The sequence below is a fragment of the Microcebus murinus genome, chromosome 2 (genome assembly GCF_040939455.1).
Source record: "Microcebus murinus isolate Inina chromosome 2, M.murinus_Inina_mat1.0, whole genome shotgun sequence".
In the NCBI taxonomy this organism is placed as follows: Eukaryota; Metazoa; Chordata; class Mammalia; order Primates; family Cheirogaleidae; genus Microcebus; species Microcebus murinus.
This window is the reverse complement of record NC_134105.1, coordinates 98,155,626-98,181,561: the sequence shown is the minus strand read 5'-3', so window position 1 is coordinate 98,181,561 and position 25,936 is coordinate 98,155,626. Positions and strand designations below refer to the sequence as shown.

At 43.2% G+C, this 25,936-nt stretch overlaps 1 protein-coding gene across 2 annotated transcripts; it reads left to right on the top strand.

Annotated features, from left to right (window-relative positions):
- The first annotated feature begins 329 nt into the window (after positions 1-329).
- Positions 330-25,335, top strand: ACP6 (acid phosphatase 6, lysophosphatidic). 2 transcript variants are annotated; one of them, XM_076000047.1, is made up of 10 exons: positions 330-1,671; positions 13,552-13,680; positions 13,800-13,930; positions 14,285-14,364; positions 17,759-17,846; positions 18,659-18,713; positions 20,499-20,599; positions 22,750-22,845; positions 24,339-24,504; positions 25,135-25,335. In XM_076000047.1, the coding sequence occupies exons 1-10, from the start codon at positions 1,453-1,455 to the stop codon at positions 25,276-25,278; spliced, it is 1,209 nt and encodes a 402-aa protein (XP_075856162.1). In that variant the 5' UTR covers positions 330-1,452; the 3' UTR covers positions 25,279-25,335. The 2 variants fall into 2 exon arrangements, with proteins under 2 accessions (XP_075856162.1, XP_012617361.1); XM_012761907.2 differs by having other exon boundaries at positions 334-1,671; positions 18,659-18,791.
- Positions 25,336-25,936: the final 601 nt, after the last annotated feature.

Genomic DNA, 25,936 nt, shown 5'->3' with positions numbered 1-25,936 from the left:
TATAGATAAAACTTGGCTTGCTGCCGCTCACCTCCTGCTGTATATGGGGGCCGGCTCCCCCGTTTCCACGGACAGGCTAGGGGTGTGGGCCTCAGCAGCCCAGTCCCTAACTTGCCTGAGGGTTGGGGACCGCAGAGCTTGATGAACAGAATTTAGACTTAAGTCAGGATCCATGCTCCATTGGTATGTGTCTTTACAACAGGCCCAGTTTGATTCAAAGATAGAATCTACAATGATTAAAGAAATGGTTACACGTTTCTCACAAATGCCTCTCCTCTCAACTTGTCCTTACCTTGAGATAGACAGGTAAGGTTCTAATTTGAGTCTCTGGGAACACAGGCTTGGGATGGCTGTACATTGAACAGAAACCAAACCAGGTGATAAGGCTGGCATTTTTCTGGGTAAACTAAGGTTCTTTATGACTGGGACACCTGCAGGCAAGGCCTGGATTTGTTCACAAGAAGTATTCTGGATGTAAGTAAACACACCAGTAAGCTTAAGGTTCTACATGATTGCGACGATTTATGCCTGAGAATTTTTGTAAACATAAAAGGTGGATAGTAAATGAAGACCAAATATAAAGTACCTAGTGCCGTGCTTCCCAAGAGTAATTGTCTGGGCTCTTAATTCAGCAACCACGCTTCCAGGACTTGAAGGAAGTCTTCTACACTCAAAACTAGACTCGAACTACTTCCCATAGCAACCCAATTCTACCCCTGTCCTCGCACTTCATCCCTACACCTGCCTAGCAAACTCCCTGACCGCACAAATTCACCTCAACCCAACGGCGGCCCGGCAAGCTGAACACTGGCTGGCAGGACCTGACGCGAGGCCAGTGGCGGGAGGGCGGGGGCGGGGGCCGGGCCAGCTCTCCCGGGCGCCCCGGTGCGCGCAGTCTTGTGGGAGTTGTAGTTCTCACAACTCTGAGCCTCCAGACAAGGCGTCACCGCAAGACTCGTCTTCCCGTGCTCCTCTGCGCGGGTCCACTTGGGACAGGTCCCAGGGTGGGTGGAAGCTTGCTTCATAGAAAAGTGGAATCGAGTCGTCTGTGTCAGTGGAGCCGCTGCCGCTGAGGACCTCAGAGCTGGTTCCTGTCCCTTCAAGAGTGCTGGAGGCCAAACTTGAAATGCAAGTTTAAGGTTCTCTAGAAAGCGAAAGATAAGGAGCTCAGTCCCCCCGTCCCCCAGCCCAGTCAGCAGCAGGACCAACCCTGACCCGGGTTAAAACTTCCAGCGAGTATTCGCTGCTCCCACCTCCGCTTCTTGTCTCACGCTCCCACTCGGGGTCTCCTCAGGGCCGGGAGTCTCAGTAGCTCCCCGCTTGTTTGGACGCCGGATGGACGCTCCCGACAGTTCCCGTGAACTTGAGGGCGGCCGCTGACACCGCGCCTGCCAAGGGCTCGTGTGCGCCTCCTGCAGCCGCAACCCAAAGGGCAACCGAGGCGCCACCACCATGATCACCCGTGTCTTCAGTATGCGCGTGTGGACCCCGGTGGGCGTCCTGACCTCGCTGGCGTACTGCCTCCACCAGAGGCGGGTGACCCTGGCCGAGCTGCGGGGGGCCGACGGCCAGCGTCTCGTGGACCGCAGCCTGCTGGAGCTGAAAATGGTGCAAGTCGTGTTTCGGCACGGGGCGCGGAGTCCTCTCAAGCCGCTCCCGCAAGAGGAGCAGGTGAGGGGTCGGCCGGGCCGGGGCTGGTGGGGCGAGGACCGTGTTCCAGGCCAGGCGCTTCGCCGGAACGTACACCTTCCCAGTTTTACCCGCTGGGCACGGAAAACAGTAGTAGCTAGTAGCTCAAGTAGGAACTTGAGCAAAAGGGGCTGGCTTGGCGCCCCCAGCCGCCCGCACCTTCCGAGTGTAGGACAGCCCCGGAACTTCCAGATTAGCCCCATGGCTCAGCCAGTAGTGCTTCACGCTTCTTAAGTTGCTTGGGAATCTTGTTAAAACGCAGATTCTGATTCTGCAGGCGTGGGGTAGGGCCAGAGAGTCAGCATTTCTAACAAGTGCCTGGGTGAACTTGAGTACAAAGGTGCAGTGCCCTTTTATGTGACCATTTTGAAGGTTTGTTGGAGTTGCAGGGACCTTTGTGACAAGAACCACCTTAACTGAAATCACAGAAGGTCAATGCCTTTGGAAACAAATTTTACAACAGCTTCTTCTCAGGGTTTGCGGAAGACCATTTGAGATCTCTTAAAGGCTTTTTGGTAACATATGCTGTATCTCGAGGTTCTCCTTTTCCATTTCAGGTTTCTAAACCTATAGTGGAAGAGATTTGAGATAAGAAGAAAATTAAAAATGGGCTAGTCTGTAGTTATATCTTAAAATCTTTCTGGGTTTGGTTAGGATAATTATTCCTAAAGCAATAAACAAATAATTAGTTTTTTCAAGTGATTGCCCTTCCTGGATATGACCTTTCATATCAGGAAGGTGTAATAAAGAGGAATAGACAACCTGAAATCCCCAGGCCCCTTGGTGTCATATTTACCTGTGGAGTGCTTTTGTATGGTTGATCTTCTAGGTTGATGCTGCGATAGGTGGAACAGGTTGTCCAAAGCTGTTATTAGATGTACTCTTCATGATCACAGTTGCTTTCCAGAAACCCTCAGGGGTGTGTCTTCCCATTGTACAACTGAAACCCATTTTTAAAGGCTGGCCACGCATGAAATCAAACCTCTAAAGCACTTCCCATACAACTAGATATGTTTGGCAGGCACTTAATTCTATGACCAGGTTTCTAGTTAACCTTTCTATGGCTATACTACTTTCTAATACTGGACTTTTTATCTTTTGATGCTTTAATCTTTTTTCAATCCCTTTGGCTTTTTACATTAGCTCATTAAATTTTCCTTATGATTTTGTATTCACATAGCCAACCTCTCATGTATACACCCTCCCCCATTCTTCTCTATTCTTATTAAAGAAGGGCTGGGAAGTAATATATAGGAATATACATATATTCCTGTTAAAGATAAAGTTATCAGTAGTAGTGGATAATAAAACTTTGAATGTCTAGGCCTAGACCTGGTACGTGCAGCATATGTAGTCCCTCAAGGCTCTGGAAAAATATTCTTTTAGGGCTTTCTCCTGAGCCAGAGGGTGTGTGATGGGTATCTTTTGCCTTTATGGTGGAAGGGACTATTGGAGCTTAGAATACCAGTTTCATTCATCTATGTGGCCACAAAATATGGAGCACTTGAGTCCCTGGCCTGGCTTTGCAGTTAGAGAAGGCACATCACCTCTCCTTTCTGCTCATATTCTCCATACTTTAGGCAGATGCTTTAAACGTCTTGGGTTATTTAGTATAAAGTCTTGTGTATAAAAGCCAGGGGTGGGACCTACTATCTTTCAATTTAGGATATGAGCAAATGTCATCAGCCTCTTATAACTTGTTTCTGGATATTCTCTCTCAGGTTTTCTTTTCAAGATCCAATTTGATAGAAGTTGTTATTGGGATTTTCTAATCTTCCTGGTTCTGCTATTAATTGTACCCAGAACGCACTGCCTGGCAACAATTCTAAAATTAAAATTGCCTTTGGTACATGTTTCCTGATTTCTGACTGGTTTTAGATAAACATATGTGACAACAAGTCATTTCTTTCAGTTATCTCATGAATCCTCAGAAAGTAGCATTGTTGAAACTAGATATGTTATTGTTTTCTTATGGCTTGAATGGCTGTTGGTTTAACCTGTCTTGCTAAAAGATGGTATCTGTGCTTTGGAAATAAAATTATGAAACTTGATTGGCCATGTTTTCTGATCATTAGAGTAGATCCAAGTGTACTTTGAAAAGTAGACATTTGACCTTGCTTTCAGGTTTCCCTGAGCTCCTCCCCAGACAGGGGTAAGATAGATGGTCCCCACCTGGGCAGGATTTTTAGTTTTTATAAAATAAAGTCCAACTCACCCCAGCTTCACTGTTGATTAAGGCGTTTGTATCCTTATTTATTTAATAATATAGACAATCTGGGAAGCATAATACCACTATCATTGTTACTTAATGTCTATCCAAAGCTCAGCTGAGAGAAGTGGTATTCAGGAAACATTGGGTGAAGGATGTGCCAGTCCATCCATTCTTCTGGATCAATGGTTCTTAACCTTGGTGGAACATTGAACTCAACTGGGAAGCCTTAAAAAATATCGGTGTCTGAGTCTCCCCCTGAGAGATTCTGATTTAATTGGCCCAGGTTATCCAGACATTGTAAAACTTCTCTGGTGAAGCTTTGGAATGGTCTGTATTGGATAGCATTTAGAAACTGAAGGCCTCATTCAAGAAAGATCCAGATGTGATTAGCCCAGGATGGGGCTCAGGTATCAGTAACCTTTGAAAAATTTCCTAGTGATCCCCCAAGGTTTAAAACTATTGCTTTATTATAAAATCTATACCTGGAAGATTTTTTGTTTACTTTTATGTAGATTTTTTTTCTTTTACTAGAATGTAGTATATTGATCCCAGTATAGAATTGCCTGAAATGTGCTTCGGTATGCTATCATTCTATGTTGAGAGAACTAGGAGAAACAATCCCACAGAACTCACTGCTGTGACTACTGAAAAGATGTTCATTATATTACTCTATCCTCTTTATGAAGACCCTTGGGAGGAATTTATCTGTTAGTGTTAGAAATGGTATGCTTCTCCTGAACAGTTGGCTTGCTTTTGTCTTGAAACTACCCGACGCTTGCTGGTTTATTCAAATTTCTCTTTTTATATAAAAGCCAGAAAGCTTAGTGCCAAATCTATGGCCTACCTATAAGTAAATGGATCTTCATGGTGTGCATTTTTTGATAGTCTTATTACGGCATCCTTTTTTTTGTCCCTACATTTGTTTGCTTTTGTCTTTCTTGCTTACTTTGAATTGGCTGTCATAGTATATTTTAGGTTTTGTTATCATCTACTTTGTTACTACTTAAAGTGGAGTATAAACAAAATAAGTAGAATTATCAAGTTAGTCTTTGCCACTGACTCAGAAGCTGAAGAGCAGGAACAAGAATGAAAGTATGTATATAGGATGGACACCATATATGAAACTGATATATCATCCATTCTGAAAACGTGTGCTCTAGACTTGACATGACCTACACTTCAAGAGTTGTCTCCTGGGAAACACCAAAGGTCCTCTACTAGTGACTGTGCCTAACAGGAGGAGATTTCCTAGTGAGGCTCAATGGCCCTATGGACCTATGTGTCGGGCCCTGTGCTGTTTCAGGAAAATCCCAGAATGGTGTAGAAAAACTGCCCTCCAAACCGAGATGGTGCCGAATACAAACCATTCCCAGGTTGAAGCAAACCAAACCACTTTTGCTGTACATACTCTTCGCCATCTCTGCTTTGCTCAAGCTTTCTAACTATTCTTGGAATTTTGAAAGCCACTCTCTCTTTCTACCTACCACTTACCCAAAGAAATGACCCAAACCAATCCAGCTTGATGCATTAAGTGAATTTATTAGAGGTTACTTACATAGGGCTCTCATTCTTAGTCAAGATAGGAATCCTTCAGGCATGCACCCCTGGGAGGAGGCAGGAGTTCTTTGGAGAGTAAGATCCTCACTGTCTGCCTGCTTGTGGAGTTAAATTTCTTTTTGTCAAGTGACATAGAGCTCTCTCTCTGCATCGTTGTATATATTTACATGCAATACAGGTGAAGCATGCACAGTATTTTCCATTAGGCAGGGACTTTAGTATTACAATTAACTAAAGAGTACAAAGGCACCTATGACAGCTTAAAATAGTTCAAACTGGTCTTAAGACTTATCACCATCTACACAAAGGGAACTACTTAAGAATACCCTTTGTGCTTTGTACTTGTTTCAGCTTTTTTGTTTTGATTTATATCTCTAAATTCAAAAGAAACCTACTCGAATTCTGTTAAACATTAAAAGCCAGTGGTGGGGAACTTGTATTTTTCCTTCATGTGCCAGACATTGGAGTTACAAGGATGAATAATTCAGTCTCTTCTTTAAAGGAGTTTATGATGTAATGAAGGAGGGAAACAAAACAGATTTCAGTTATAGAAATATGCTGGGAGAACTGGGAACACAAAGGAGGTATCTCAAACTTAAAATGTCCAAAATTGTGCTCAACTTTCCACCTGTTCTTGGTCTTAGTTTTACTCAAGGAGTACCTTCATTGCCCTTGTCATCTTAAGCACACAGGCTCAAAATCAAAGTAATTTTTTTCTTTATTCCTTATTTACCTACCAGCACAACCCCCAAATAAAGCTTTTATCTACTCACTTTCTTTTAGGGTGGAAAGCCTAATAGGTGCTTATGGCGTGGGTGGAGAAAGATTTCTCATGCAAATATATAAAAGTAAAAAAAAAAAAGTTTATCTTCTTAGAGGGGAGAGAGAGAAAGAGAGTGAAAAAGAGGGGGAAGAAAGAGAGCAAGGAGATGGTGTGGCATTCCAAAGAAAAAGAAGGGAGATGCCACCAGTGAGGCCAAGTGGCTCACTGATTTTAAAGGAGATGAAGAGAAGAAAAAACAGTGATGGCTGTTGATAACAAAAGTGGAAGCAGGTTGATAACAAAAACTGCAAGGGTGTCAAAAGTCCAAGAGTTGGCTTCCTGCCTTTCCTTGGAGAAGGGATTATCACAGATGTGACTCTGTCCTCGAGATGTGGCTGAGGCTCATTCTTCTGCTGTTTACTCAGGAACTCTGTAAAAGCAGATTCTCAAAAAACAGTTTTAAATGAGAGAGATTTATATCTCTTTTCCGTCTATTCAGCTCCTTTCAGGAGTTGTACAAACGGGTACCTGTTAGAGAACTCGCAGGGTTGATCTTTAACTGCTGCTGGGGAAATTGTGGGATTAGGTATTTTCCCATTATTTTTGCAAGGCTGCCCTTACACTTGCCAAGTGTAACTTAAATGCCTTACATCTACCTCTTCTGTTTCTACTGCCATAGATGAGGCCTTAGGCTTTCATGTAGACCATTGCTGACATCTTAAAATTGGCTTTTCTTCATCTAGTCTTTCCAGTCCAATTATGATATACACTATCAGCTTTCAAACTACTCTGTGGACCCTGTGGACTAGGGGGATGCTGAGTGGCTCTGGGTTCCCACTCCTATTTCAACTAGAGAAATTCCAGTTTTCGCCTTTATATATACAAATCTAAAGTTAAATCTTACTTAGCATTTACTAATTAAAAAGTTTGCACTCACAACTAATGGACGTAGTGAGCGTTGTGGGGGTGGGAGGAAGGGCACGTCTCAAATCATGGTTGGGATGTGGCAAAGTCATAACGTGTAACCAAAATGTTTGTACCCCCATAATTTCCTGAAATAAAAAAAAAAGTTTTCAAACCATTCCCAAGTTGAAGCAAAACAAACCACTTTTGCTGTACACATTCTTCACCATCTCTGCTTTGCTCAAGCTTTCTAGCTATTTTTGGAATTCTGAATGCCACCCTGTCTTCCTACCTACCACTTACTCAGAAGTCCAGATCTTTGCTTATCTAAATACTCTTTCAAATGCCATTCCTTCCATGAAACTTCCTGAATCCCCCAGCCAGAAACGGTCTGTTTTGCCTTTGAACTACTATGGCCTTCATATAGTTTCTTGCTTCACATTTCAGTTTCTGTTAGGGTATTGCTCTCATTTACAGTCATAGCTTGCTTTCTCTGCTAACCTGAAAACCCATGAAAGGCAGGGTCAAGTTATCTCAAGTTTGGTATCTTCTACAGGTTCTTACAAATTGTTGGAACTATTAATTGTACCTCCTGTGTGCTAGGCCTTTGGCTGGGCATTCAGAATACAGAGATCAACAGATGACCCAGTCTCTCTGTTCTTAAGAAGCTAAGTCTGCTGAATAGGACAGACCAGTATAGGAGCTCTCCTAATACACTGTGGTAAAGGGTACCAAAGAGAGCCACCAAGGCTGTTGTGAAAGCACAAGGACATGGTCAAGGCTTCTGGGGACCTTTAAGTTGAGTCTTATAGAATGAACAAGAGTCTTTCATTCTTGTTCATTCCATAAGAATTTAAGATGAAGGGAAAAGAAGATTCCAGGCAGAAGAAACATGATGTTCAATGGCCAAGATATATGAGAATGGTGCTAGGAAACCAAGTTGTGTGGCTAGAGATTAAGTGTGTAGGGCAGGGAAGAAGTGAGGGGGTGCTGGAGAGGAGGTGGGTCCAGCACGCAGTGGACAGCTCTTGAAGGGCTTTATCCAGGGGAATTAAAGGATCAGAAGGAGGGAGCAATGATTAACTGTGAAAGAGGGAAGACGGTCTCTCTGTGAACACCCAGCCTTCTGATATCAGCTAGGGCAGTACCAGTTGGGGGGAGGCTTGGGTGTTGGAGACTGGGTGCAGATAAGACTGAGACAATGCCTTTTGGAAGAATGGAGGGCCCCCTTCTGTGCAAAGAGAATCTGAGACTCCCAGTGACACTCTCCTGGGATAGTTCTGGGAGGGGCAAAGATAAATACAATGATACATGGAAAAGTAGGTTTTCATATGCTAGTTTTAAAACAAAACAAAGAAGTAAAAAATTGAGTTAAATATTGTTCTTTTGATTTTGTGCTGTAGGAATTTGGATTAAGAAAAACCACTGAAGGCTGGAGTGGTCACTGGTGGGGACGTAAGACTTGAGCTATCCTTGGACATTGAAGAGCAAATGGATGGGCACATAGGAACAGTAATCCCTACAGGCAAGGGAAGCAAGATGAAAGAAGATACAGAGGAAGCAGTGGGCAGGGACTGGGTTGCAGGGAATAAGAGAAGCAGTACAGCTGGTACAGGAGCTGGGCCGAGATGTAAAAGTCCCTGAAGACCAGATGCCTACTTCTGAGACATTAGGAAAAAGCTATTGATATGATAAAAATGGCTCAGCAAGATTAATTGATTTTGAAATACACAATGCATTCTTCTTTATTGTACTTACCATTCTGCAACAGATCGCTAAAGGTTGTTTCTCCTAACTGAAATTTTGTGCCCTTTGATCAACATGTCCTTTTTCCCCACTCACCCTTCTCTGCCAACCTCTAATAACCACTATTCTATTCTCTATTTCTATGAGTTTGACTTTTTAAGATTACACACATTCAGGCATACCTAGGAGATATTGCCAGTTTGGTTGCAGACCACTGCAATAAAGTGAATATTGCAATAAAGCAAGTCACACAAATTTTTTGGTTTCCCAGAGCATATCAAAGTTATGTTTATACTATATTGTAGTCTATTAAGTGTGCAATACCATTATGTCTACAAGAACAACGTATATGCCTTAATTTAAAAGGTATTATTGCTAAAAATGCTAATGATCATCTGAGCCATCAGCAAGTCATAACCTTTTTGCTGGTGGAGGGTCTTGCCTTGATGTTGATGGCTGCTGACTGATCAGGGTAGGGTGGTGGCTGCTGAAGGTTGGGGTAGTTGTGGCAATTCCTCAATAAGATGGCAATGAAGTTTGCTGCATCAATTGACTCTCCCTTTCATGAAAGATATCTCTTTAGCATGTGAGGCTGTTTGATAGCATTTTGCCCACAGTAGAAATTCTTTCAAAATTGGAGTCAATCCCCTCAAATTCTGTCACTGCTTTGTCAACTAAGTTTATGTAATATTCTAAATCTTTTGTTGTCACTTCAACAATGTTCACAGCATCATCACCAGGAGTAGATTCTATCTCAAGAAACCACTTTCTTTGTTCATTCATAAGAAGCAACTCCTTAGCCATTCAAGTTTTATCATGAGGTTGTAGTAATTCAGCCACATCTTCAGGCTCCAGTTCTAATTTTAGTTGTCATGCTATTTCTACCACATGTGCACTTACTTCCTCCACCAAATTCTTAAACTCCTCAAAGTCATCCATGAGAGTTGGAATTGACTTCTAAACTCCTGTTAAGGTTGATATTTTGATCTCCTCCCATGAATCACAAATGTTCTTAACGGTATCTAGAATGGTGAATCTTTTCCAGAATGTTTTCAATTTACTTTGCTCAAATCCATCAGAGGAATCACTATCTATGGCAGTTATAGCCTTACAAAATATATTTCCTACATAATAAGACTTGAAAGTCAAAATGACTCCTTAATCCATGGGCTGCAGAATGGATGTTGTGTTACTGGGCATGAAAACAACATAAATCTCCTTGTACATCTGCATCAGAGCTCTCAAATGACTAGGAGCATTGTCAATAAGCAGTAATATTTTGAAAGGAATCTTTTTATGTTTTTTGAGCAGCAGGTCTCAACATTGGGCTTAAAATAGTAAACCATGCTGTCAACAGATGTGCTGTCATCCAGGCTTTGTCATTACATTTATAGAGCACAGGTAGAGTACATTCTTAATGGCCCTAGGATTTTAGAATGGTAAATGAGCATTTGCATCAACTTAAAGTCACCAGCTGTATTAACCCCTGACAAGAGAGGCAACCTGTCCTTTAAAGCTTTGAAGTCAAGCATTGATTCCTTCTCTCTAGCTTTGAAAGTCCCAGATGGCATCTTCTTCCAATATAGGCTGCTGCATCTAAATTGAAAATCTGTTGTTTAGGGAACTACCTTCATCAGTGTTCTTAGCTAGCTCTTTGGATAACTTGCTGCAGCTTCTACATCAGAACTTGCTCCTTCACCTTGTACTTTTATGTTTTTGTTCCTTAAATTTCATGAACCAACATCTGGTAGCTTCCAACTTTTCTTCTGCCACTCTCTCACCTCTCTCAGACTTTATAGAGTTGAAGAGAGTTAGGGCCTTGCTGTGGATTAGGCTTGGCTTAAGGGAATGTTGTGGCTGGTTTGATCTTCTATTCAGACCACTAAAACTTTCACTATGTTAGCAATAAGGCTGTTTCACTTTCTTATTATTTGGTGTTTTCCCTGGAGTAGCACTTTTATATTTTTGATTTTTGATAAATTACCTTAATGCACACCTTACTTCCAAAAGTCTAGCTCGAATAAGAGTTTCTGGGGCCGGGCGCGGTGGCTCACGCCTGTAATCCTAGCTCTTGGGAGGCCGAGACGGGCGGATTGCTCAAGGTCAGGAGTTCAAAACCAGCCTGAGCAAGAGCAAGACCCCGTCTCTACTATAAATAGAAAGAAATTAATTGGCCAACTGATATATATATAAAAAATTAGCCGGGCATGGTGGCGCATGCCTGTAGTCCCAGCTACTCGGGAGGCTGAGGCAGAAGGATCGCTCGAGCCCAGGAGATTGAGGTTGCTGTGAGCTAGGCTAACGCCACGGCACTCACTCTAGCCTGGGCAACAAAGTGAGACTCTGTCTCAAAAAAAAAAAAAAAAAAAAAAAGAGTTTCTGGGAGTGAGAACAGTAAAACGTTGAGAAGGTGGTTTGCAGATAGTGAATCTGACATATGCCCCAGCTCTCATTGCTTTCACCAATCTTACGAAAAACACGGAGTACTTACCAGTTTCACAATAAACACCTACTTCCCAGCCCTGGAGAAACTGTCCCAATATGATAGGGAATGCAAAGAAATAAATCTATGTTTCTACTTTAAAAAAACTTAGGGCTTATCATCTGGAAGGGATCGCAGCGATGCTGTAGAGTCCAAGTCCTGAGGGGGCTGGAGGCTGAGCAGACTCCAGGAGTCAGGCGTCCAGTCCCAGGTCCAGGGCGGTTGCTTTCTGACTCAGTCATTTCCACTCCCTCTCCCTTATTTTTCTATTTCCTTAGTTCTGATTCCTGTGCACAGTACACGTCATACCTGAAGCTGGTTCAGAGAGGCCACTGTATGCCTGGGCCCACGCCGCCTGCAGAACTCTCAACCTGGTTTGACAGCCTAACCAGGCAGCTTGAACCTTGCGGCAGGCAGCTGGTAGTCCCCATTTTTTCTCTTCTGGAGCTCAGATGGATGGATCTCTTTATTTTAGCCAGGGAACCTTGTGACTAAGAGCTGCTTTTTCTCAAGGAACTACCAGTCAGTAAAAGCCTCCATCCAAAGCAGAGTAGCACTTTTAATTTCCTTCAAAAACTTTTCCGTTGCATTCACAACTTGGCTAACTCTTTGGCACAAAAAGCCTAGTGTTCAGCCTATCTCGGCTTTCAACATACCTTCCTCAACTCAGCTTTATCACTTGTAGCTTTGATTTAGAGTGAGAAATGTGCAACTCTTCCTTTTACTTGAATGCTTAGAGGCCATTGTAGGATTATTACTTGGCCTAGTTTCAATATTGTGTGTCTCAGGAAATAGAGAGACCTGAAGAGAGGGAGAGCAAGGAGGGAATGGCTGATTGGAGGAGCAGTCAGAACACATAGAATATTTATTAAGTTTACTGTCTTATATGGGCACAGTTCATGGTGCCCCAAAACAATTACAATAGTATCATCAAAGATCATTGTTCACAGATCACCATAAGAGATGTAATAATAATGAAAAAGTTTGAAGTAATGTGAGAATTACCAAAATGTGACACAGGGACAAGAAATGAGCACATGCTTCTGGGAAAATGGCACTGATAGACTTGCTTGATGCAGGGTTGCCACAAACCTTCAATTTGTAAAAAATGCAATATCTGCAAAGTGTGATAAAATGATATATGCCTATATTACTAAAAAACTAGATTTTAAATGTTTTCACTACATAAAAATAAGTATGTGAGGTGATAGATTTATAAATTAGTTTATATTAGTCATTCCACAATGTAAACATATCCAAACATCACTTTGTACCTCATAGGTATATAAAATTACTATTTTAAATTAAAAATAAAATAAAATACATTTTTTAATGTAATACAAAATAGTTTTTCCAAAAATATTAATTAGGGGGTTATATATGTATGGATTATGGGGGTAGAAGGGAGGAGTCTATCACAGGCTTTTGCCTACAGTGATAAGGTTTATACTCTGACAGAAAGATAATGAAAGGGCCATTGGGATAACTTTTTTCTAGCCAGTACTCAACAGAGCTTGGTGTGGGCATGGTGGGGCAGCAGGGAGCCAGGCGTTTGAGTTTTGGAGCCTAGGAGAACTGTGGTAGCATCCAGAGAGATTGGGCGGTTGGAGCTCTAAAACCTGTGGCCACTTTGATGTTTTGAAAACCATTACAATACAACTGGGGAAGGAGTCAGATTGCAAGGAATAAAGAAAGATGATAAAGAAGTAGTCCTCTTAGATGGCAGCTGGTTGTTTTTGAAATTGTGTGAAAGTAGGGGAAATATGTGGTAGTTACAAGGGACATTAAGTAGAATCCTTAAGGGGGGAATAGGGCATAGAAACCTGCAGATTGATCTTACAAGTATGGTCACTAAGATCATATTTCATTCATTCACCAATGAATGAATGAATTTGTGTGCCAGCCATTCTGGCCACTTCTCCCTGTTACTTCATGGTGGGCTTAGTGCCAGAGAAGCCCCTTAACAGTGATTGCTTGTGTAGCAATAGCAGGACTTGGGCTAAGGACACCTGCAATAATAACTCATCATCTTTTCTTCCCTTAATTGGAGCTAAAGTTCCTTTCCTTCCTTCCCATGGGAAGGTTACCGGTCTCATGTCAGAGCAATTCCAGCCTTGTGTTCTGAGTGCTGCTGGATGTTAATGCTATAAGTTTCAAGAAGCTTTTTTAACCATGTGTTGTTTTTTATGGTCACAACAGGTAGAGTGGAATCCCCAGCTATTAGAGGTCCCACCCCAAACTCAGATTGATTACACAGTCACCAATCTAGCTGGTGGCCCGAAACCATATTCTCCTTACGACTCTCTATACCATGGGACCACCCTGAAGGTGAGCAATGCTTCCTTGCCCTGGGGAGCTCATTGCAAAGCTTCCACGATTTTCTTGGGGCTGCATTCAGCAGACTATTAGGTGTTTTCAGTCTTCTCTGTCTTTCTTCCCCACTTTAGGGGGGCATGTTTGCTGGGCAGCTGACCAAAGTGGGCATGCAGCAGATGTTTGCACTGGGAGAGAGACTGAGGAAGAACTATGTCGAGAAGATCCCCTTTCTCTCACCAACATTCAACCCACAGGAGGTCTTGTGAGTCACTTGAAAAAGGGTATTGTATACAATTTAAGGTCTCGAGCAAGTGGAAACCTGTCCTAACCTCCTAGATGGTTCTCATTCTCATCCAAGGTAGTTTGGGGGACAACTTGTTATGATGCAGTTACCCTTATGTCACAGGATCCTGTGAACAGGTGGTCAATGGAGGTCATATTCATTAGTCTTCGAGTCTCTCAGGGGCAGCCATCCCCGAGGAGGTAAAGAATTCTTCCTAGCCCCATAGGTCCCCTTATACAGTTTTGAAAGACCCAGCTACTCTGTGAAATAAGGTAGAGTATATATAACTAAATGTTCCTTTTATGAGTGTCTCTACTTTTAATTTTTTTTCAGTGTTCGTTCCACTAACATATATCGGAATCTGGAGTCTACCCGTTGTTTGCTGGCAGGACTTTTCCAATGTCAGAAAGAAGGTTTGTGTTTGGGGTCTAGACGTCAATCCCTGTCCCAGGCACTTGCTCTTCTCACTTCCAAAGCTCCTCTCTCTCTTTTGGTGCCTATTCACTTGGTCTCTTTTCTCCTATACCTGTGACTTCCATGGTGCACCTATTCTGGTGGGTCCTTTCCTGTCTGGCCTGAAGTTCTGTCCTTACCAGCCTGCCCTCAACATCAGCAGCAGTGCATCAGCTGCTGTAACAGGCCTCTGCTCCTGGCTTCTCTCTCGAGCTTCTACACAAGCTGCACATGGAAGTCCTAACCAGGCCTTGTGAACAAGACAGGGGGCTTTTTGCGTAGGTCAGACACTGCTGTCAAGAAAGAAGGGCAGGAGGGAGACTTAGGTGGGATCTGAGACTGCTGCTACTGTTTTGATCTTGGTGACAATCTGCAGCATGACCCAGATGGTATGAACAGTATTCTGTCCAGCCTTTCCTCATTGATAAAGTCAATTGAGTTTGGGTTTTGGCATATCCAACCAGTGAATGATTGCAGTCAGTGGTTCCCAGCCTTTTCAACCCCAAGAACTGCATTAATTGTTCTCCCTTGTGGATCCATATATTTACGACCTTTGGCCATCAATGAAGTTGCATTTTATCATTTGTAATTGATTCAAATTTACATTTAATCATTGGTCTAAATTTCAGATCACCATGCCCTCACTAAAATGGTGCCATGAGGCAAAGGTTCTTGTTATTTTGTTTAGCTTCTTTGGCAGTATCTCAAATAGAAGCAAAATTTCTGTCAAACCTTTAAGAAATATGTAAGATAATAGAACCTTCAGGAAAGAGGAGGCTAGTCTTGCCCCCAGATGGGTTGGGTACTGTTGCTAATTCTGGCTGAAGTTGACTGCTGCACACAAACAGTATATGTCTAGGTAACATGAAACAAACAAGACAGGCTCCCCTTACTTCTTGGGAGCCCTTGAATTCAGGAGTAATCCACAATGCCTGATCTTCCTAAAGCTTTCACTTGCTCAGTTTCTAAAAGCCAAATAGCCTCTTCTTAGAAACACAAAAAGACTGACTGAGAAGGAAAGAAGTTTCTTGGTGGCAGCCTTATCCACAGGGAGATGCTAGACTGAGGATGCCTTAGGTTTCCAGCAGGAAAGGAAGTAGTATCATTTCTGGTCGCAGGTGTGGCTGTCTGGGTCACAGCTCCTTGCACTGGACTCAGAGGTATTGGGACTCCAATTTGACTTCTGTCACAGCTATTGCCATGCCTTTCCCAGTATTAAGGGACTTAAACAGACCAAAGAATCCCAGAAGATGCCACCATTAATGGAAGTGGTGCAACTTTGGGATACGGTTTTAGGATTTAAATCCTAGAGAACCCTAGAGGCTTCTGGGTAAAGCTACAGAGAATCCGGCTGTGGGGGAAGCTGGAGATTGTTGTTCTTCCCCATTTTGTCAGTTATTTATTCAAAATATATTTGAGTTTCTACCCAAGTGTGCCTTATTTATCATAAACTGTATGTCTACTATCTAGACATCAATATCAGACTCCAGATGGAAATATTAGAGGTTTATAGTGTTGTTGGTGTTACATTAGAGGCTCAAATAATATTTATTGTTATTATAACACTTCAAGGACTTAGTACAGTTATCCCTGGTATCCTCAGGAGGTTGGTTCCAGGACTCCTCCCCCCATGGATAACAATCTTTGGATACTTAAGTCCCTTGTGTAAAATGGTGTGGTATTTGCATATAACCCACACACATCCTCTCATACACTTTAAATCATCTCTAGATTACTTATACAATAATACCTAATACAATGTAAATAACTGTCATACTGTACTTTTAAAATTTGTATTTTTATTGTTGTATTGTTACTTTTTATTGTTTTTTTCTTCAGCATTTTTGATTCACGATTGGTTGCATTCATGGATGTGTAATCCAAGGGTATGGAGGGCCAACTGAATTTGCCACACATTTATTATTCTAAGAACTCTGCATATATTAACTTGTTTAATTCTTGTAATAACCCTATGAGGTAGGTACCATTATTCCCTTTTACAGGTAGGAGAACTAAGACACACAGAGGCTAAATGATTTGCCCGGGGACACAGGCTGGTAAATGGTGGAACTGGGATTCAAACTCTGGCAGTCTGGTTTCAGGATCCATACTCTTCACTTTTATGCTTGACTGTTTCTCTGAGGACAGTGTATCTGGGGAGGGCCTGTGATCATTTGGTGTATTCATTTCACAACATGTCCTGCAGAACCCTAGGATTCTCCATAGGGGTCTCTGAAACTACAGGAAAGGAGGAGGATGGGACAAGCAAGTGTGCTATGCTTTGGACTCCCACTTTGCAGCCATCAGCCCTTTTTCTTTTATTACTTCATATAATAGTGAGGGGGGAGGTTCCACTGCTTTAGAAAAACAATTGAAAATTACTGGTATAGTCACATACCTTTGATTTTCAAATGAGTCCCAGAGAATGGTCACTTCCCAAGGTGACCCTGCTGGTTAGTTGTGGATTGAGGACTAAACTTTTCCGAGTTTTAGTCTGATTTCCTTCTTCTGTCCAGACCAACGAAGTATGTCTGCATTGTGAAGACATGCAATATTCTAGTGAAGTTACCATAGACTACTTTTAAAGTCCTAGGGTTCTGACTCAATAATTTTGGGTGGAATAAATAGCTCTTTGGGACTTAGATTCACCTAATCACTCTGTGAATTGACCTCAGTGAATTCCAATTGCTGCTGATGAGAGCTGCTGCTTTTGCCATTAGGCCTGAGTAGTGTGGAAAGAGAACCTTGCCATAGGCACTTGGCACAGAGCAAAGCATGGCATTCTTTGGGCATTGACAGGAGGGAATAAAGGTTCTTAGGAGCTCTGAGCAGCAGTGAGCTGCTGTGAGGTATATAAGAAACATTGTTTGTACACTAGTCTTTGGTTCCTGGCAATTCATTCTCAGTTTATCATGTGGTAAATCGCCATATTGGCCTGCAGAATTGGACTTCGAGAAGCAAGAAAGTAACTTTGTTCTCATAAAGTCATTCTTTATTAGAATGCCCACGTGCTAGTGGTGCTTTGAGGCAGAGAATTTTTTTAGAAGGGGTCAGGGAAGTACCAGTTTCATCCAGGTCTGTACCTGCTCTAGTCTATTTGTAGCCCAATAGGAGGGCTTGTGCTAGACAGAACAAGGCTGCTACTTGCTCTTTCCATTACTCATACCATAGGAAAGCTCCTGTTGGCAGGGCCAGGGCATGTTGAAGGCATTCACTGTCCTTAAGTAGTAACTTGAATAATCTGCCTCTTGGAGCAGCTCCATCTCTGTAGACAAAGGGAGGAAGAAGTGGTGGAGGTGTTGGGAAGAAGAAACTGAGGCCTTTTCCTGCCTGTGCTTCCTGCCTTCCTTTCAGGACCCATCATCATCCACACTGATGAGGCAAGCTCTGAAGTCTTGTACCCCAACTACCAAAACTGCTGGAGCCTGAGGCAGAAGACCAGGTAACTGTCCCTAGACCCTTGCTTACCAGTGGGGGACAGCCTTCTATCGCCTTTGCTGGCAGGACTCTGCCTGTACTGAGGGACTGCCCAGACTCACCCCACTGGTGGATAAAGGATAGGAGGGATCGAACTACACTCAGGTCTGATGACAGCTGTCCAGGAAGTGAAGAAGCTCTTGCTCACAGTGGCAGGCTCATGATGCAGGCACAGAAAGCCTGGGAAAGCCACATGCAGGGCTAGACAGATGGCATATATAGCCACAAGTATCCTTTGCTGTTTGCAAAGCATCCTCCTGACAACCCTGGACTCTCAAGTGGGGCAGATGAAGGAACCAATAGGTTAAATAAAATATGATCGAGCCCATCATGGACCTGCAAATCCAGGTGTACAAACACAGGAAAACACAGAGTGTTTTCTCCCTTCTCTTACCAACATGCTGTCGTGTAGGATAGATTGATTTGGGCTGATGACAGTTTTCAGTTCTCAGGTATTTCTGGGCTACACTAAGACTATGTAATGTGTATTCCATAAAAGACAGACCTGGGACATGCTTGTATCATTTTTAATATAATAGAAATACTAGAGTGGGATTTGGAAATTCCAGCCTTTTATTCCAACTGTGGTACTTGCTAACTTACAAGTCATTTCTCCTCATGGAGCCTTAGTTTACTCATCTGTAAAACCGGAATAATACCAGCTAATTCCACTGGGTTGTTGTGGGGATTAAATGAGATCCCAAATGTTGAATGAAGCATACTTTATAAACTGTTAATCACCATACAATATAAGGCATTACTTTTTATTTTTATCAGAGGCCGGAAACGGACTGCCTATTTGCAGCCAGGAATCTCAGAGGATTTGAAAAAGGTGAAGGAGGGGATGGGTATTGACAATGCTGACCACGTGGATTTCCTCATGCTCCTGGACAACATGGTTGCTGAGCAGGTGGGGTGACTGTCTTCCCCAGGCCCTGGGGTTGGGGAGCCTGGGACAGACACCTGGATGAACTGGCTCCTGAGGTAGAACTGGGTGGAGAGAAGTAGTGGGACCCTCCTGGTTTGGAGGTAACTATGCTAGGACCTCCAGATGGAACGGCTGTGGGGACTGAGGGGCAGGGAGCAAACTGGGAGCAATCTTCACTCACATTTAACTCCAGATCAGAGTTTCTGAAGCAGATTCCCCAGAATACCCAATATGTGAGTTATATGTTTGGGTAGGCAGGGGTGGGGTGGGTGATGGGTAGGAAGGGATAGGTAGGTTCTAAAAAGTTTGGAATCCCTATTTATTATATAACTTTTTGGAGAGTTTATATGTACATCAGCATATCTTAAAAATCTGGAAGTGTATAGTAAAGAAAGCTGGTTAGGCCAGGTGTGGTTGCTCATACCTGTAATCCTAGCACTCTGGGAGACGGAGGCAAGAGGATTACTTGAGCTCAGGAGTTTGAGACCAGACTGAGCAACAGTAAGAGACTGTCTCTACTAAAAATAGAAAAAAATTAGCCATGCATGGTGGTAGGTACCTGTAGTCCCAGCTACTTGGGAGGCTTAGGCTGGAGGATCTCCTGAGCCCAGGAGTTTGAGGTTGCAGTGAGCTTATGATGATACCTTTGCACTCTAGCCAGGGGGACAGAGCAAGACACTGTCTCAAGGAAAAAAAAAAAAGAAAGAAAGCTGCTTAATGTCCTTTTTTGTTTTTATTTTTTAGAGACTTGGTCTTGCTTTGTCACCCAGGCTGGAATGGAGTACAGTGGCGTGGTCATAGTTCACTGTAACCTCGAATTGATAGGCTCAAGTTATCTTCAGCCTACTTGGAAGGCTTTAGCCTCCCAAGTAGCTGGGACCATAGGCATGTTCAACAACATCCAGCTAATTTTTTAATTTTTTTGTTGAGATGGGGTCTTGCTGTGTTGCCCAGGCTGATCTCGAACTCCTGGCCTCAACCAATCCTCCCACCTGGGCCCCCCAAAGTGCTAGGGTTACAGGCATGAACCACTGTGCCCAGCCAAAGCTGGTTAATCTTTAAGTCTGTTTTCCTCAAACTTATTTAGCCACTAGAATGTTTTTTTATGTAATAAATGCATAAAGCAGACTACACAATGGGAAACGTTTCTCTAGAATCAGAAATTGGATACCCATTTGGACACCCAAAGGCAGTATAGGATTATCCTTCCTTCTCTTGTGAAAATGATAGTGTGCCCCGAAGGCAGAAATGTACCTTGAGCTTATGTGTAACAGAGGTTTAAGGTTATAAGGCAAGAGTTAATATAAAGTATTTGTCTGGCATACTTTTTAGAAGTCATTTTGGGGAAAAGGAAGGCTAAATGGAAATCTATGAATTCCTTGCCTTGTATTTTATTCATCTTTATATTTTAAGTTTATATATATTTTTGTTTTTGTATTTTAAGTTTAAAAAATTTAAATGTTTTTCATTTTAGAGTGAATGGGGAACCATCAGAAAGAGAGAAAAATTTTTTCTTGGCCTTCATGTCTCTAGTAATAGCTTCAGAAGAGCCTTGTGGACATAGCTTCTTGGGCTAAGGCATTCCCCAGAAGAAGACTGTCCCCTGCAGGCTCCATGGAAGCTGATCAGCTGCCAGCATCAGTAGGTGAGAAGCATTTCCATCTAATACTATACCTGTGGCCTTTTCAGGTGCATAGACTCCCAAGCTGCCCCACGCTGAAGAGATTTGCATGGTTGATTGAACAGAGAGCTGTGGACACAGCCTTGTACGTCCTGCAAAGGGAAGACAGGTGAGGAGCCCCTGGCTGCTGGCATGAAGTCACGCTTGGTCAGACTTCCAAGTGTGTGGGAAGAGGAGTTCATCAGACCCACTCACACCTGCCAGCTGGTGTCTCTGTGTGCAAGGAGGCTAAAACGACCCCCTTCTGCCTACTAGCAGGCCTAGGTCCTTACATTCTGCAGCGGGGACTGGTGACTTAGTGAATCTATTCCCTGTCATACACAACGAGGAAACACCACCCTTCTGACTTCTGTCAGTCATTCACTTTTTCCTTTTGCTTTAATGTTTAAAGGTTTTGGGCAAGAGGAGCTGAAGAAAGAATAATTATTTCTCACTTCATTCAACACTTTACAATTTATAAATCATTTTCACGTTCACACTGTGAGTTAGGTGGCATTATGCCTGGCTTTATAGATAAAGAAACTGGAGCTGGGAGATACTGGCTACCTGGACTGGGCCCAGCTGTCAAGTGGCAGAGCCAGAACTTGGACCCAGGTCCTCTGACTACCAATCCTGTGTTTTCTCTATATTACCAGTACTTAGGGTTCTGTTTCTATCAGGCCTATTTCCTGAGTACCAGAGTGGAAAGTTTCCCTCTTACCAAATTTCGGAAGACACCTTTTTCTGATTAAGAGCATTCAACTTGCTCTTGGACTAGGTGACGTGGGAAGGTAGCTGGTAGGAGGTAGATAGGAAGTGGAGGAATAGTCCTGGGAAAGACAAGTGGGAGGGGAAGACATCTTAACATTTTTTTAAGAATTTGTACAGTTGATTGCATAAAAATAAGAGCCTCTGGCTGCATTCCTTCCATGTCTATTTGTGCACGAGCCTAGGTCATCCAGAAGGCTCTCACCAAGCCATGCAGCTTACTGCCACTTGCTCGGACTTGCCAGGTTCCTTTTTCTGTTCATGAAGTGGCCTTCCCAGACCTCAATTGTCACTGCCCTCCCCTCCAAAAACACACATATTTAGTAAAACTTTCAGGCTGTGTGAGCCATATAATTTCTGTTGCAACTGTTCATCTCTGCCCTTATAACATGAAGCAACCATAGACAACATGCAAACAAATATGCAAGGCTGTGTTCCAGTAAAACTCTTCTTACAAAAGCAGGCATGTTGGATTTGGCCCATGCCATAGTTTCCTTTCTCCTGGTTTAAATTGTTTTAAACAAGACCTTATCCACTGTCCTATCTATTTGAATTAGCCCTGGTTTTATAAAACTGCTGTTTCTTCAAGGACAAATGGTTACAACCTCACAAGACTGTCCAACTTGGCTTTGCTCGTATACATTCTTCTAGAAAATATATGTTGCATACTATGTTGGTTGCCTACTCTTCATCCATTGCTGCAACATTCTTTGATTTGTAAAGGTTGCAATTTACCCAATCACTATGAATAAAGATCAGTCTAAGCCAATCATTGCAACCTTATTCCGTTTCATCAATGATTGGGTTCTGGGAATTCTAGGAGAGGTATTTTTTTTTTCCTTTGATAAAAATGAGAGTCAAAAAAACAAAGCCTTTTTGCACTTGCCAGCCCTAATCTTCCTGCTTTGTTCACTAATGTGAGTGGATGTGCTTTGAGTTGCAGTAGTCACCTTATGACCATGAGGTGACATGCCTGAGAAAGAAAATGATGGAGCCACAGAGCCAACCCTGGGGGCACTACCGCTGAACTTCTTGTTAAGTGAAATATATAAGACATAAATAAGAAATGTTCTTATGGTCTAAATTCCAAAAGAAGGCAGGCGGGCAGGCACACATAATTTAGGATGTGCTTCCTTCTGACCATTTTTCTAAGGGTCTTCTGGAATTTCTAGAAATCATTACTCCCTATCTTTCACAGCTTTGTTCTTTTATTTCTCAAGGCCTAGTTCTTCATAACTTCTGTGGGTTGCCCCTCTCCTACTCCTCCAGCCCCTCCCATCTCAGTTGTATATCCTGGTGCTTTTGTTGTTGGAAGACTTTGTTCACAGAGAACCCTCAGACTTCACCCACAGCCATTTCTCTCCTTCCTGCTTATGGCTATCCCTTGTGCATTACTTGTCTTTCTCTCAGCTCTGTCTGATTGAGCTCCTGAGGTCCTAGGGGGCACCACCAGCTATGTCCCCTGAGTGCTGAGTGCCCTCTGGGTGCTTAAATGTTGTTCACTCTTCACAGGGAAAGTCTTCAGATGGCAGTAGGCCCATTCCTCCACATCCTGGAGAGCAACCTGCTGAAAGCTGTGGACCCTGCCACTCCACCCAGCAAGATCAGGTGCCTGGCACAGCAACTCTTCTATGTGCAGCTGAGGGCCATGGGGACTTCTGGCTGCAGGGAGGGAACCCAAATCTGAGGGGGACAAGAAGCAGTATATCAGTGACTAAAGGTAGATTTTTAAGAGGCCATGAATTCCAAAGAGGATCACAACCATTTTTACCCTTCTTACTGCTCCCCTCCTACTATGTTTTGAAGATTTTATTTTAGCAAAAAATCCTAAATTAATTTTTCTATTTTTTCAACTAATTGGACATGTTTCAAATAGTGTAGCCACTGATACACACTGTGATATGATATCACACTGATTTCCTATTATAATAGTCCCAAACAAAGATAACTGCTTACTAGATTGTCTAGTTTGAACACTTTCATTGAATGCACAGAGGTGTCATATCCATTAGGCATCTTAAAATGTTGAAAGTGGCTCATAAGCCTCCATTGCCAGTTCTGTGGCTGGGAACCCTAGATTGGAACCCCAGATTTGGAATGTTATATGTCCTAGGACTAGGCACTTGCTAAGCAAAATGTGGTCTGAAGATAAACAGCTTCACCATCGCCTAAGAACTTGTTAGATTCTCAGGACCCAGCCTGATCTACTGAATCAGCATCTGCATTTTAAGAAGATCCCAGGTGATGTGTATACACCCTAATGTTGGAGAAGCACTGTTGTAAGGCTGCCTTCTTGAGAGAGAGATTGCACATAGCTAGAAACTCACAATGAGCATAAGAGGGGGCATGGTGGACAGTGAGTTGAAACCAGAACATTCAGGAATTTGGGGCCAAGATTTATAATGGCAAATCATATGAACGTCCTTCCCTCTCCTTCACAGTCCCTTCATAGTCCTTGCTATGCCTTGTATCTGTAGAATACTACAGGATCCAGTACTAGTCATCTAGGTTTAGAGTCAACAAATAATATACTTGATCCTTCCTAAGACATAGATACTGGTGTCAGGCAGACGTAGATGAAAATGACACCTTTATTAATGATTAAAGTCATTTGGAGAATGTTTTCAGGGCCAAACAGGCTTATTAATAATCTTTTGAATGAACTTAATTCCCCCCGAACTGCAAGCTTCCCCAACAAGGAACAGAGCTTGCCCTACTAAACTTGTCACGTGGCTGAAAGTAGGCGAGGCATTTGCCAAAGGCTAGAGGGATCTAAAGAGAGAAGAGAGGTGGTGCCTAAGCCATACACTGAAACTCACCAGGGGAGGAGTGAGTGAGGGGCTGGGAAGGCAGAGGCCAGGAGAGTTGCTTCAGTGGGGACCCTCCTCATGAAGACATGAAGAGTGGGAATCAGGGTTCTCCCCACCATCTACTTCAAAGGAGTTTATACCAGGCTCACCTGATTTCTAGATATCACCTGGTTTCTAGATATCACCTGGTTTCTGAGGCAAGTGTTGTTCCTTACTCAAAGAAGACAGGCAGTGTCCTGGCCTCCAGAGTCCTGAAGCAAAGAATTATAGAGAACCGTTTCTTCCTTGCAGAAAGCTGTACCTCTATGCGGCTCATGATGTGACTCTCATGCCTCTCTTACTCACCCTGGGGATATTTGACCACAAATGGCCACCGTTTGCTGTTGATCTGACTATGGAACTCTACCAGCACCAGGAATCTAAGGAGTGGTTTGTGCAGCTCTATTACCATGGGGAGGTAAGACCGCAGAGGTAGGATTGGGGTGGCTAGGCACCCTCCCCCCAGCCCCCCCCCCATCTGGTTTGGCACCAGGTCTCCATCCTCAGGCCCAGTGGAGTCTCTGGTGGTCTAGTCAGCTCTCTGAACCCTGTAGGGTGACTCACGGCTGTCTAGGTATAGGGAAGAACTTGGCATATGGTGCCAGGGTGGAACTTGGGTTTCATCCCAGTTCCATTGTAGACTCCTTCTAGGAACAGGGCCACCCTCCTTCTCTTCTCCTGAGTGTCTCTGCCCAGATGTAACATCCTGACTGTGAGGCCTGTTTTGAAAATTAACGATGGTGTTTTGGGGAGATGATGTGTAACATCAGCACCCTGGGTGCCTTGACTGCTTGTCAGGGCTGTGTCCAGGACTTGTACCTTGACTGTGTCTGCCCAGTCAATTCAACAAACATTTCTTAGAGGCCTTTTATAAGCAGAGCATATTGCTTTTATTATGGAAGATGACCAGGTAGTGGGGCTTTCCTGGCTGTTAATGTTTGCACACACATACCACTTGGGTCAGAGCCTCTCAGGCCTCTGGGTTCATCTGAAAACAGCAGAAAGATGACGTCCTCGGTGGCCCTGCTGAGTGATGTCTCTTCCGCAGGAGCAGGTGCCGCGAGGTTGCCCTGATGGGCTGTGTCCGCTGGATAAGTTCCTGAATGCCATGTCAGTTTACACCTTAAGCCCAGAAAAATACCACACACTCTGCTCCCAAGCACAAGCAGTGGAACTTGGAGATGAAGAGTGACTGATTTATACAAGCAGGATGTGTCGATTTTTAAATAAAATGCCTTTATACAACGCCTCCAGGTTTGTGTGATTGGGGAGCAGGGTGGGCAAGGGTTAATGTACTTTAACGTAAGGTAAGGGTATCTCCCTCCTGTACATATATTAAGGTCTCTTCCTGAAAGGAAAAAGGGTATAATGATGAGACCAATGGACCATTTCTCTATTGGGGGCTCAATTCTAAGGTCAGAAGCACCTGCATGTGACACATTCTGGGGCCATCATGACCCTGTAGGATTTTGTTGGTTTTGGACTAAAGTTCTATCTCAATTTCATAGATATTTATTGAGCCACCTACTAAGTAGTACTCAATACAAGGGTGAATATTTCCACCCTCAATTTGTTTCAGTCCAGGGGGAGAGGCAGATAAGTAACTCGGTGATTACAATGCAGTGTGTTTAGTGCTGTGATAAGGTACATGGGAGCTATTTGGAGACAGAGAAGAAACCTCTAGCTCCACCTGGCAGGGGCTGCAGAAGCAGTTGAGGAAACCTTCTGAGAAACTTTTTTCCTAATCTGAGTAGAGAAAGGCAAGTAGGAGTTAACAGGCAAGCAAGGAGGAAAGGTGGTTATGTGTAGGTAAAAGGCTTCAAGGTCAGGGACCTTGCTGCGTGGTGAGA